Below are 15194 nucleotides of genomic sequence, written 5' to 3'. Positions count from 1 at the left end.
GTAAGCGCGTTGCAGAATAAATCAGGGTTTTCATGGGGCCCGAGGAGCGGATGGTGAACATGGTCGATTGAAAAACGGCGAGATTTTCGTGATGGCTGCCACTTTGCTCTCTTGCCGATGGAATAAGTGTGTCACGGCCAGCCGGTAGTAGGAACGACGCTCGTTCAGTCGAGCCAGGAAAGCTTCTGTACCGATATACACGACCGAAAGGTGAGTGTACAGCAAAATGCTGCCTTTGTACGTGTACACCAACCTCTGGCTGTATATCGCACTGTATACGTGTATGAACGCGAAGGATACATACAGAGGAGCGACGACTATTCTATATAGAAGTAATACATAGCAAAAGCCGTTGCAGGTGGAGGAGGGTTATTACGATCATCGTCTTTCTCTCTTCCTCTATCTATCTCTCTCTCTTTCTGTCTCCTTTTGCCTTCCGCGCCAAGCCTGCTTCTATCTTTGTTGCCCGTTTCTCGACTCGCTCTCTCGATGTGCCAGACTCATTTAACCTTTACGAGGCAGAGTACGACGGAGAAGAAGGAAGGAAAGAGGACTCTGTATGGGAGGCTAGCAAGCAGCACGAAAGGATCGGTCGTCGTCGAGAGTTGACCCCTAAGTCATCCCACCGGCGTAAAGCATTTCTAATTTAGCGAATTAGAAATCTCTGCGTTCTGCTCTTCGGATCGCGATGGAAAAACTGTATGCGCGCACCAGCTGCGGAAATGGGCGAACAAAGAGAAATCTAAGTTATTTATGTAGGCGATACGTGCTCAGAAACGTAGTAAACTAATCGTGAATTAAACGCGGTGTCAATGAGATTCGTACGTTGTAAAGCGTCATAAATTCTTGGTTCTCGTCGTAAAGTGCAAAAAGAGGAAGAACATTCTATCGCGATATACGTATGTAACTTAAATTAGTATTAGCATACTGTACTCGTTAACGCTGTAAGTTTACGTACACGTATGGGCATAAGGTAATAATCCGTATAAACACGCCGTTTTGCGTATAATATGTGTAATATGCTTAAATATGTACTATTACATTAGCATACTATCTATAAAGCTACGTATTAAAAACGATAATAGAAACACTCTATAAGAAGCACCGCGTGCCACCTGCTAAAGATTATACGATCGTTAAAAATGATAATACGAGTTATATAATAATATAATAGCATTTTTCAACGAGTTTAACGATCTGTTACAAAACGAGTCGATACGTGTATCGAATCTTACGGATAATATCTATAGTATTCGTTTTGTTTCCATTCACACAGGCACAACTTTTTACCCAAACTTTTAGATACATATTTTGTAACAGAATATCTATATGTGCTTGTTCGTACACGAATATCGTGTAGCTCGAACGAGAAGAATTCTTAAGACATTCGTATGCGAAATAGTAGTCGACGATTAATTTAACTTTATCGTTTAGCGATCGGCTTCCTACAAACATCGGCCTTTTCCAACTCGAACAAGGATCCACGCTGAGAGTTTCTCTCGTTAGAGGTGCACAGGCTTGGGCGACACGGTAGTCCTACACCGGAGCTCCTTATGAATATTTATTGTTCGAGGGCCCGGTTGTACACTTTCTTCCGTATCCACGCGGTTATTCCGCAGCAACCATTCGATCATACATAAGTGCCCGCAGCTTCGTTCTGTTCGTTGGTTTCTCCGTATACAAAGAGGCCTCGACAATGAGAAGGTGAACGAAAGGCAGCGGAGGCAGCAGCGAGTGCGGAGGTGGCAGAGGCACTCGCAAAGGAGTCGTTGAACTACAAAACAACAGACGTAGACGACCGGCCTAAAAACGCTGCAGGAAGAGGCGGCCTCTCGATTTGTCTCGCTCCGTGCCTGCTAATTGCTGCTTGCGTTTTTCAACCTCCAATGTCCTTCTTCCTCTACTTTTTTTCTCGGGCTATCCAACGATAGGGCAATAAGAATGAACCCTCGACGCTTTATCATCGGGTCATTTCATAAGCAAATGGCAAAAATGTCGAAGACGTTTCTCAAAGTGATTTTTAATTACTACAACATCGTGTAAGTACTTAAAAAATACGTCATGAAAAAGACAATGGGTAAACGATGTTTGCTCATGTCGAGGACGAACGATGAAATTATTAACTAGGATAGTAAATAACTCTCTATAGCTCCTTAAATAATTAACGACGCTCGAGGCCTACTTAGTCACAAGATATAGGCTTTACGTAACTCGAGCAAATTAACATTAGGAATAAAGACAAGGATTAAAATGTCCACATTGTTGAATTAGTTAATACGCGACCCGAGTACCTTTACTCCTGGTTCGCTGTACAATTGTCTAAACATTTTCAATATAGATCAGTTTTCGTGCATCGTATCCTCATTCAACTATACGCAATTTCGAGTTCGTAATATGTATTATTCGGTCTATGCTAACGAGACAGACATAAATTCACAAAAAGGTTGGCAATAACGGCTGTAAAGTTGGGACGGAAGAATTCGTTCCATCGAGACGTAACGTTTTAATTTGCTTTTAGTTTAAGCACCGTGATTTATGAATGACAACAGAGAAACGGTGAAGTTTCTGTTAACGCTCGGTGAACCTATACCACCCGAGAAGCGTGGGCTGTCTTACTTCGCTTTCTCTAAACATGCATACGCACGCGTGTAATTGCGAAACTTCTCTGAATGAATCTAGATTCCTTGACGAAATTGTGTAACTCGGAGCGCGAAACCGGGAAAGCAAATCGATCCTCGAATAGGTAAGAAACCGTGGAGACACGATACCGAAACACGATATTCCTGTGCTTTTAAACCGAAATATTGTCTTTCCGAGTTACATTACACCGCTAAATAATAATCGCATATCGTAGTTCATACGATTGTACTAGCTTCGATCGTGTCACAAGGCTAACGGCTAACATTGTATTCGCGTTTAAATAGACAATAAAAACGCATAAATGAGAACGTTGGTTACTGGTGTCCGGTCGAGGAGAACGCCGTCTCTAGACCGTTGTCCCATTAATATGCGAAGAAACGTGACGTAGCTTCGCGTCCTCGATAGAAAATCGATGCTTCGAAATCTATGTTTAACCGCGATAATTTTGTCTGCAATTTCGAATACACCTCGCTAACGTTCTTGTTTCCGTCGCGGACGATGTTAATCCTTAACCGGTATATCAATTTTCGAATATTTTGTGCTTCAGGTAGAAACGAAAACGCCCTATTGCTTCTTAATAACGACGAAAGTATCACATATTAGAACCTTACAATAGGAATTTTACCTTTTGTTAAGAAGATCGTACCTGTAATCCTTTTAGAAAATTTCTACAGCTTATACCTTCGTTTCTCTTCTAGCAGTTTCTAGTTACCGACGAATCTTTAACGCAACTATAAGGTTTGTTAGCAACGTTTTGCCCGTTTTTACGCGCTTTCTCTTAAGCGGCAGTTTGTTTCACTTTGACGCAGCATCTTTCCATTTGCATATACGTATTATGCAAAGAACTTTCCAACTAACGAAATGCATATACGTTGATTGGAAAGAAAGAATCGAGAAATCGCTGCTAGTCGACCAATCGATTTATTAGGACCAAACAAAGCCAGCGTGAACGATGATCCAGCTAGAATTTCGTTAGATATTATATAGTAATCACAGGATCGTATACACTCTCTCGAAACGAAACGCATGCGATTTTCTCTGTTCTAGAAACGATCCTAATTAGACTAGTGACGTAACCACTAACATGCATGCATCGCAAATGGCCTATTACATTATTTCTATTCTATTTTGTTATCATCCGTGTCTGTATACATTTTCTCCGGCAACCGAGTTTCATTTTTACCGAGTATGTAGATACTCTGACAATATGTTAATCGCCGCTTTTAATTATTTTATACGCTAAAGTCGATCGTTTCCTTTCTAACGATATAAACTGGCTTGTAATATGATCTGATTATTTGGAGGTCCAAGTTCGTCGAAACGAAAAAGAAAATTTCGTTAACGTGGCAAAGATTCGATGCGTGAGATGTTATATTTTCTGGAACGGCCGTTTCTCGAAGCCCCATTTTCGAGGGTTCTCCTCGCTATAAGGTGGTTTTCTCGAACGTTAGACGTATATATATACGTGTATATACGCTATATGGACAAGGGGTTGCAATGCCTCGTGTGACGCAGCAGCAAACCGAAGGGTGGGGACCTTGGCGTGTATGTACGCCTTCTCCCTACCGTATATAATGCTCCCTCCTTTCTCGCCCTTCCCTTCGCCACTTCCCTAACCGCCCACCTTCTGGCTCTCCCCATCGCCCCTATTCTCCCCACCGATATTCACTCCCGGCGCCCCTCGGTGTATCCCAGCGACGTTGCCGGGTGTTACATAATAGCCGTGCGCCGTTGCCAGTTTTACCAACAACGTGCAACGTTGCCAACTTGAACTGGTGTACCATGTCGGTACAGCTTGCCTGCCTGCCTGCCTGCCTGCCTATCTTGCTTGTTTCCTTGCCTGCCTACCTGCCTGCCTGTCTGCCTACCTACCTACCTATCTACCTACCTACCAGAATCTGGCTAAGCTCACACTAAACTCGTATCCAGGATCTTTGGACATAGCTATCGAAGCTTGTAATTAAATGCGGCTTCGTAAAATTGGGAAGAACAAAGTAACGCGGAATAACTTACTATTTATGATAATCTTTAATATCGTTGAAATTTAGTAGTTATAACAATCGCATATGGAAAGAAATAAGAAATAAGAAATTTTCTATAGAAAGAACGACTGTAATTTAGTCGTAGAATTTAGTCGTACCTCAACGGTAGAAGAATTGAACTTGAAGTCTAGTCGCATCGTAATGGAAATCGATGTTACGTGAGTTTTTCTTGCGAAACGCTATACGTTGTTACAGCTGTCACAGATAAACATGTTTTGTCGTAGTTTGACGGAAAGTTTGGATTCTTATTATTGGGAGATACGTTTAGTTGCATCTATCTATCAGTTATTTTATACGTGCTTGGGAGAAGTCGATGTCGGGACGCGTGCTTTTACCTCTGTCTATTATGGCAATTCCCTTTGTCCCTGAGAACTTGGACCCTACCCTAGTCCGGATGTCTTGGGCTGGTTCCGGATCTCAGATTACCGGGCCCCTCGAGGCGTTTCAAACGGAGCCTCGCTCTACTTATTCCATGCTTAAAAAATATCAACTGAACGTACTGAGAAAGAGTCCTTTGTTCTTTCTTCATACACGTACTAACCTCGTGGCTCCGTTATGCATTAATTTTGCATTAGATATGTCGTACAAAAACCACAACTGTCCATCATTTTTCATCTCATCGCTATCTTCATCGAAAAAATACAAAATATATTTGTAACAATGCATACTAAATAATGCAAGTGGCGTAGAAATATGAAAAAAATTGTGCAATTCTTCGTTTTCTATAGAAAGTATCTATTTGTCGGGAACAAGAAAGATCGTTCTATGGTACACCCTTCAGAACACGTCCTCTTAATATTAAATAAACAAAAGAAAACGTGTTTTTATTCTATCATCGACAAAGACTTTTTCGTCCTATTATATTAATACGTTGGTTTTATATCCTTCGATCTCTAACAGAAAATTATTCATAAGTATATTGCATAACATATGTAACGGTACAGAATACACGATCGCCCAATAATTACGATAAAGAAACTCGTAAAATGCACCAGTTCCAGGCAGAAAAACGAAAACGAAGCCTATGTTTACGACAAAAGTATGATAACACAAATATCTTGAACATGTAATGTGTGCGATACAATTATGATGGCATAAGATCTGCGGGGAGGGATTATTTTTGAATCCGAAAGGTAGGGCCTTGAAATCTACAAAAAACGCACGTTCTGACTGGCCCCAAGATGAAGCGACGTTGCCAATTTGATCGTGATGCGCACTGCTGGCAACGTCGCTGCAAACTCTATCGATTCCAGATCTACAATTCCTCGTGAGCCCTCTGGGTCACTCGAGCACGTTTCCGTGGCACGGTACGTGACTGCAAAAACCATTGCGTCCATTACCAAAAGTTGCCATAAAAATAGAGGAATTACTCTGTTCGGATATTTATCTCATGGGAATACCTGTTATTTCGTATTGAACATGCCAACGTTGCCTCGAAGTTCATAAAACATTCTATTAATATCAAACAACGGAACAAAAAGTTCGACATTCCGCGAAGGGAAGAGGAAAAGAAAGTTCTGCAGGCAGGTGTTTCGGTTACGCGACTACTTTTGTACGAGTCATAAGGGTACAGAATCGTAAAAGACAAATACTCAGCACCCAAGAAGAGAAATTCAATTCATAAAATTCTAGAAAAAATTATAGAAATGTAATTGAAAATATTTCTTACGTAAGATCTTCCTTAAAAAATATTTTTTAGTTTTCTCCCATAAAGATCGTGTAATTGCCATTGCGCTATCGTTTATCAATACTTTTATGGAATGATAAAGCAATGCTAAAAATATATTGTACCGTTATTTGTGAATGCTGCATACTTTAAAGAAAAATGAGGGCACTCACGTTTAACAACTATTAAACAGGGTCACTGAACGGTATACTCGTTCCATTCGATTTTACGCTACTGAACGATGCATGCAGAAAGAACGATTTGCAGGAGATTCTTGAAATTCAATTATCCACTAAAAAGTAGTTTTCAATTATATAGTGTACAAAATTAAATAACTTGAATTGTGATATACTTGTAGACTTGGTCGCTCACATTATGGAAACTATGCTTATAAAATTTATTTAAACGCTGCAATTTTTAATTCGACGTTTTTTGTCAAATAATTCTTATAAAAAACATTTCTGAAATTAATCAAATATCAACGATGCTCTTAACGACATAGTTATTTCTTAAATATTTTACCAAGAATGCTTGTTTATAGATTCCCTGCTATCTCAAATACGGTAGTATATGAAAAACAACAAACGTTCGCATAGAATCCATGTAGTAAGGAATAAGAAAGCGTTGGGAATCGCTGCATGTTTCAGCCGATATTTTTGGAACGGGTCATAGCCGTCTACCTCCTTCCCGAACTCGGCGTCTTTACTGGTGAAAGTCAGTCGTGTGTTCTATGTGGCCAAGAGCCCTTGGAAAACATACGAGTCGTGTACATGTAGATACATCCACTTATATGTATATATGCATACGTACGTATGCATGCATGCATCTACAATAAATATTACACATGTATGATACGTATACCTTGTTATAACGGATTGTTATATACATATATACGTAACAAAGACGCTTGACATCTTCATAAATTGTTTCAGTTAATAACAACGACCAGATGATTCAGTTCCTTATCATACCAAAGAATGACTACTCGCTGATGTTGAGTATAGTGTTAATCGTAGACTTAGCAATTATAACGTATCTACGAACACGACATAACATATAAAAGGAAATCATCGTTCAAAAATTTTATGATAAAAAGGTGAGACGGAAACGAGCACATAAAAAGCGATATATATTGTTACTAAATGTATATCAGGACATTACAATCTTATTTTGACTTCTGTTCACATTCTTAAATCGTAAATAACAAATATACACAATATGCGTGTAGTTTAGCTAGCACCAGGATTTACCATTCACTCACGAAGCTACATATCTCATGACAAAGTGATAGAGTACGAAACACTATCGTAGTCTTACGAACAACTGCCACAAATTAGTATAGTAGCTTTGAGAAACAAACAAATTTTGCCGACACTTTAAAGCAAAAACCCTCTGTATCAGAATCGGGTGAACAGCGGAGGAGCGACCAACCAGTGTACGAGTTCGCAGAACGATGATCGAGGCAAGTATACGGAGTGCTCCGTTTACCAAGCTGCCAACTCAGTCGCTTTAGTGTGCAAGAGGGTAAAGGATGCGACGTTGCCAGGCCAACAACACGTAAACGACCGGTACAGACGTGGCAACGGCGCGAAACGAGAGACACGCTCCGAGACACGAAGGAGAAGGCAACGTAGTCGTTTCGGTTTGAAACGCAATGCCGGCCGCTTGCCAGATACCGTAACAGGGTCGACGGATGAAGAAATTTGGCGGCATCGACTTCTTCATGCAGGTGTTCATCAAGAAGACCTCAATGTTTGAAATCTTAAAATTCGTTTACGGCAGAATATCACGAATCTAGAAAAAATTATGTTACAGTTTTGTAGCTCTGTCTTTAGCACGAATGCCTATCGACAGCTTACAGGCGAATATTAAAGCAATTATTGCAAAAGAAAGGCCACGCGATTCATATAAAGAAACGAAAATGATCGAAATAATTATCTTCCTAATGGAGATTAAAATAAAGTAGAAAACACTTGTACGTGTATAAAGTTGTAGTAATGTGAGAAAATATAACAGAAATTAAATATATACAACGAGAACATGATAAAGTAAAAGAAATGAGATTTCCTTAGCGTCAACATGATTATATTGTGGAATTCAGAATGCAATTAACCACGTCTCTACGGCGCAATGCGTCAGGAGAACGTTCCGATTAATTGTTCGATCTTCGACCTCGTGTATACATTTATGTAAGTACGTAGGAGTTGATATCGAGTGGAACGTTGAATCTTTCACATTACTTTTTTTTTAAAAGAAACTTCTGTTTAGCTAAATATAAAATTATCTAAAATATACCCTGCTCCCAAGTATATTCTGAACTTATATCGATTCTATTAAACCTGCATTATCAACGAATCACTTCTCGTGCATTTCACGACAAACAAGTCGTTTTCGGGATATCATGTAAAATACATGATTCACTTAAGTCTTAAGGCACGGTTCGCCGAAGAAACAAGGAATTCGATTGCCGCTATAAGGAACAAACACTCATACAGAAAACCGAATCCCCGTGTACATAGAGGATATATAACTCGGATACATATTTGTGACAGATCGTCGTATATCATCATAGGTGCACTAACACAGGAAAATACGTGTGACTGGAGGTTGTCGGAGAGTCGAAGGTTTTCGGATGGGTGACGTCGAGTGGAACACGAGGACGAGGCGCAGAGGAAAGGTGGGGTGAGCATGGGGTGCAGGGGCGCGGTACGGTATGGGGTGGGGAGAGATGGGGCAGAGTTGCGCTGGAGAAGGGGAGGTGGTCGACCACGCGCGATCAATATAACAAAATACGCCGGCAACCCCCACATACATACATACATGTACGCGTGCGCGCGCGCACACATTCTCAAACACTTTGTCAATACATCGACCCATCATGCATGTATACATACGCGCGAGCGCGCACATACAAATTGTAAATATAATCTAACGTGCACACGATCTCGCAGGTTGGGTGCGTATATACATATACATGTATATGAATGCTGCGCATACTCTTATCTCCGTGTGACCATAAATTGCAAACGCGATACGTGTGCATATTACTTGTGCACAACCATATATACGTATGCACACTCGATGGATACAGTTATATCTCGCTTATAGCGAACGCACAGAAATTCAAAGGTATATCATGTGCCATGCGTGTATATAAGAGGGAAATTTACGTTTCGGTAAGTAGGTAGAACGCATTACACGAATACGATGCACATGCCGTGCGCATAAGAATGTACCGGATGTGCGTTTCAAAACACATTTTCAGAATCGAGATCTCTGACTTCATGCACGGTCCACGTAGGGTAACAAGCATGCTTAAGATCTGCTAGATCCCTCATTTTTGTTAGTGTTGTCCTAAATTGGAGTTGTAACGCATAGTTAAAGAAGAGCTTATAAAACTTACGTTGCGAAAAATGAATGAGATAAAATTTAAAGTGATTATTACATACATGCAGGTAATTATACATGTACATGAAAATATTTAATACAAGTATTTGTAGTCATTTAATAACGGAAAGTACCTCGAGTAATGACATATCATAGCGAAAATATGAATCTACTTCGTGTTTTTCTGTGAGATATCAAGCTCGACTGGAGTTACAGTCACATGAGGTATAAAATTCAGAAGAAAATAAATCCTTATGAACACTGAATATTAAAATTTTTAATTATTTCTCACATATAAAGTTTTTATTGTCTGCATATTCTTAACCATGAAATATAAACATAAAATCAATTTTTAACTATTGAAAAAATCATATTATAGAACAAAAAAGGTATACTTTTCTACATACACTTATAAATATGTCTCTTATAAGATCATCGTGGAAAAAGAAACTAACATTACAAATAAAATGGAAAATTATAAATAATGCGATAATAAAACTATGGTCGCATACACGTTTTAACATTGAAGTACAAAAAAGAAAAGACATTCGGAAATATATTCTAATATATATTATTCCATTGTCTATCGCACGTTTAGAGAAACGGGCGGTCAACGACGTAACGACGCCACCCGCCATTTTAAGGACGAACCTTAAAGGCTATAACGCATGTTAGACGATCGTAAGAACAGAGCTAGTGAACAAACCAAGTATGTATGTATCACCAGCTAGGATGTAAAATGCAGCATCGCTAGTAATATAAATATTAAACAACGTGTGCATTTAGAAAAGAAAAATTAATAGCACAACAGGACTAGAATCCATAACGAAATCATGAGAAATTCATTTTCCCCTAGAAATAGGGGAATATCTTCTATTCTTCTATTACTGGAAGTCAGATAATATTACACCACGCCATCTAATCGATACAAAGTTAAATATTCTGCGCTCGAAAATGCGTTCGCGTCCAAAGAAACTATGAACTTACAGAAACATCCTTGACATTTCTTTTTCAATGTTTATGGGTATCTTGTGTATCTTAGAATAGTTACAACCTCCAAATGTGAAAGGACTCGTGATGTAACTATGAATAGAGACAATTTTCGTCGTTTACGTAACTGGTCAACAAAATTCTTAACGAATAAGAATATAATTAAGAATATAAATAATTAAGCAAAAATAATTAAAACTCGTAGTATTACACTGTGATCCAACTAGTATTGTACGTAGAACATAATATAATAAATGTATCAAATGCGATTTATAAGACCTATTTTTCTAAATTAAAACATCGTTCGATCGTACATGGCAAAATTGATAATAATAGGAATAGCTTCGTCAGTTCTGTGAAATTATTTACAGTAAAACATCGTCCATTGTACTTATCTCAAGCTTTTGGGTATCCGAAAATTGAGCGCCACTGCGCCACGTCACCGTTAGTTTTCACTTCTGTTTTCCTACTCCGATCTCTGCTCTTTAACTATTCTACCTGCATTTCAGGTGCATTCTTATTTTGTGTATTATACGATATTGTTCTATATGTGTAGTAAATGCGCGTATAAGGTTGTGGATATTTTTAACGGAATAACATAAAGCAAATACATCCGTACGAAAGTGGATACAACCGAAACAATTCATAAACGTAATATGTATTATGCGTATTATTTTTTAGTATATTTAACGAATATCTATAAAATTATAAACGATACTCGGTCTAAAATACGCAAATGGTAAGCATTTTTCAAGTTGACAAAATTACGATCATACCGGTAAAAGAAAATTTTTCAAGTCTGTGCGATAGTTTATCGTGGTAAACTGAAAGAATAAAGATAAGTCCTCCCTAATAGGATATTATATCTTATAATCTTTTTATTTCAATCGCGATACATATAGAACCTATTAAATATATTTATCAAAATATTAAATCGGAAATTTACCTCGATCATTCAACAAAATACTTTAAGTTTTTATGGTTTTTAAGTAAAACCTAATAAAAAGGAAAAATTGAACGATATGTAATAATAGCGACAATAATTTTGAATTTAGGAGGTAAACGAAATGGCTTGTAATAGATTGTCGAGTTATTCGGGCGCTTTCTTTTCTAGACGCGCGAAAGGCGTGCCCAGTGGATCCACGGTTTGAGTGTCACTGTCGAACAATAACTTCGTGCCGCTGCGAGCTCTCAAAATGGCTGTCCTCAGCTATTATTACTTCGGGGAAAAAACAAATGACGGCGCGCTCACGCTACGAGAGAAGAGACAGAGCCAAGGCTCTTCTTCGTATAACGCACACTGTGTACGCATGTGTACGTAAGGTGTGGGTGTGTACATACGCGTGCAGGATCCTCGATCTACGTACAGAGTTAAAAACATCGAGCCAATACACCTTACGCGTGTTCCTGAATTCCGATTTTATCAAACAGATAATACCGCTCCTTTGTTACACGAACGTGTAAACAAAATAATAAGTAACAAACAGATTCGCGCGACATTTCTCTGGTTTATCGGCCATGAAATATCGTACATACATATACATATGTACAACGTTGTTAGAGATTCCGGCTTGGCTAGAACCGACCGTTCTAAAGCCTGGCAAACATTACGAAGGCACGACCTGCAGTCGTAAAATTTTCGACGAAATTATCGTTGACCGTGCCCAAACTGCAGTAACAACAAAGACAGTCTACTTTCCCCCCCTTAAATGTATGCACAGAATCTCTGTGTATTTCTTTTTTCGGTCAGTTCGTTACACTGGACTGGAGGATTCATGGGCAAATAACAAATATTTCGATGAGCCGGAAGGTTCGTGAATCTCGCATTAGCGTCGCGAGACTCTTGTCCTCTCGTATCGAGAGATACACACAGGTATGTCGAGAAGGTAAACGAAAAAGTAAGCTCCAAGTTCCATGCACGCTATCATATAAACTATAAACTATATAGGTAGAGAGAACAAGACGGTGTGGCTTGGACTTCGTCGAATCGAATTGTTAGTGCGTATGTACATGGAGACATATATTATATATGTAGTTATGTAAGATAGGGTTTGTTAGAAGAAAGATACAAAGGAAATAAAGATACGCTTACCGTTTGAAATGCTCTCGTATGCGATCCTCTCGGATGTTTTCCGGCAGATTTCCAACCCACAGGTGACGTGTCTCTCTAACCATTTTGCTCCGAACTCTTCATTTGGGATCGGATGTTGTGGTATCGTTTGGCGGCACTGTACAACGACACACAACTTCGCCCGACGCTAATCACAGCACACTCTCACCACACACCACCGATATTCAATACCGCCACCAGGTCGGCCAAAGGAAACCTCTCTTTTTCTCTTTGCCGACTTTCTTTTTGAATCGTTGTTTACTCGTTTCGCCACGAAATCAATAAGTAAATGATCGATTCGGATTTGACGGCACAATTTTTCTTATTTGGATTGAGAAGAAAAAACTTTCTCGCGTGTAGCTCGCGATACACACGCGACAAGAAGCAAAGAAACCGTTACGTTACGCGTATTCCACGACGAAGGAAGGAGCTTCCTCCCACTTCGACACTCCCAATTTAATCACTGGCAACAAACAGATTATCACTAGTCACTAGCCGGAAGGTGGTGACCCCAAGCACGATGAGTGCTGTCGTCAGGGCAGCGCCGTAGAACGATCGGCCAACAAAACAGGGTGGCTACGGAGATTTCGCGATCAAATTTTTGCGTCGCTACGTACGCTGACAACCACGACAACGACGCCGACAACCACGACAACGATGATGACGATGACAACGACGACGACGATGACGGTGACGATAACAACCACGACGACGGCGACGACAACAACCACGACGACCACGAAGAAGTGGAGGAAGGACCTCGATAGTGGACACCACTGATGGCAACGGCTAGAAGGATCAGAACCGTCGCCGAACACCACATCGTATACCACTGAATCGCGTATGAAGGAAGGCGGTTAATCACACGTCACACTAAGCACACCGGGCACAATGCGCGGGCGATACATCCCAGCGCATATTTGCCAAGCATTATTACACTCGCGTCGATCTGCCTTGATGATTTTCAACCGTCGTCTTCTTGATATCGTACACCGATCAACAAACAGAGCCTTTCCAAATACGCTCTCAAACTCTCGCGTAAAACCCCACTTGAAAAAAAAAAAAAAGAAAACAATCGATCCACCAACGGATAGAACCGTTGATGTTTTCTTCCTGGCGAATATTAGAACGTGCAACTATTTTCTTTTCACCGCGCACACGACACACTATATTCCTTTTCCTCTTTCCTCTTACTTTGATTTCTTTTCTATGACTTCACTAACGCGCGTAGTCGCTTCTTTCACATCACTGTATCATCACCGCTTGGTATCTCGTTAATGGTATAACACGTCAGATATATTTCGTTAGTAAAAGCGAGGCGCGGTTTCCTCTATCATTTTTCTCGCGATCGTACACAACTCGTCGTGTCACATAACGTGCATTGATCGAGAAAATTAATGGTATTCTTAGTGCAACTCGATCGCTACGATGCACGCTTGTATATGTACGTCTTAAACGCACTCGCTTCGTTCACTCGGGCCATGTAACGCGGATGGAGCTGGCTTCGCTCCTTCTCACTGCACTACACTACTCAGAGTGACGTCACCGTGGCGGGAGCGTAGTATGGCTCGCTGGCTAGTATCGCTGTTGGATGCGTGGTGGGAGACACCGCGTAGGGGAACGAAACGAGTCTACCTCGAAAAGCAGCGACTTGCAATCGTGATCGTCGCACGCCAGCCGGTGAAGTGTACCCATGGTGGGGGAAACTTTTCGTACATCCCCGTAGGGGAGAGAGTTGGAGGGACTCGTTCGAATCGAAGCAAGGACAGGTAGGGAGAGAGAACTCGGGTCTCCAGGAGAGAAGGGATAACGGGTCGAACGAGCTAACCCGAACCCCCGAGCCGCGCGTCGTCCCTCACCATCTCTTCCTCTCCTCTCGTCTCTTCACTTCACCTCTTTTCCCCCATTCTCCTCTGGTGAATTGTCCCGCACCCCGCGCACTCCACTATCCTCTTTTCTCCTCTCTTCTCTTCTCTTCCTACTCCGTAATCTCTTCGTCTTCTTCCTCCTACCTTGTGCCTCCTCCGCCGACGCCACTCATCCGCCATCTTTGTTCCACGCTATCTATCTCTTTCTCTCTTTCCATTCCGCTCTCACCAGGGCCGGTTTAGCGGCAGCCAATTACCCGGGGCATCGGTACTTTCTACCAAGAATAAAGACGGAAAATCGGATTATTACGAAAATAAAAGTACTTAACTCTTGTGACGTGCTCTCTAATCAAGGAAGTAACGATCAAACAAACGCGTCGATTCGATGCTGTGTACAACCTATTAAAATATTTTCTAGTTCAAACATGATCGGTCTTCGTATACGAATACCTTGGATACAGAATACATACGAGTTACGATATAAGAAATTT

The 15194-nt window shown here is 40.5% G+C and overlaps 1 protein-coding gene across 5 annotated transcripts in view; it reads right to left on the bottom strand.

Annotated features, from left to right (window-relative positions):
• LOC100642196 (protein split ends) overlaps nucleotides 1-14660 on the bottom strand; it is a 117101-nt gene extending 102441 nt beyond the window's left edge. For 3 of the 5 annotated variants that reach the window (XM_048414609.1, XM_048414611.1, XM_048414612.1), the window contains exon 1: nucleotides 12818-14657. In XM_048414609.1, the coding sequence (XP_048270566.1) occupies nucleotides 12818-12900 (83 nt within the window). In that variant the 5' untranslated portion in view covers nucleotides 12901-14657. Of the gene's footprint in view, nucleotides 1-12817 lie in introns of all 5 variants that reach the window. The other 2 variants (XM_048414613.1, XM_048414610.1) reach the window with 2 other exon arrangements.
• Nucleotides 14661-15194: the final 534 nt, after the last annotated feature.

This window comes from Bombus terrestris, chromosome 3 (assembly GCF_910591885.1).
Source record: "Bombus terrestris chromosome 3, iyBomTerr1.2, whole genome shotgun sequence".
NCBI lineage: Eukaryota > Metazoa > Arthropoda > Insecta > Hymenoptera > Apidae > Bombus > Bombus terrestris.
This window is presented reverse-complemented; position numbering and strand designations above follow the sequence as displayed.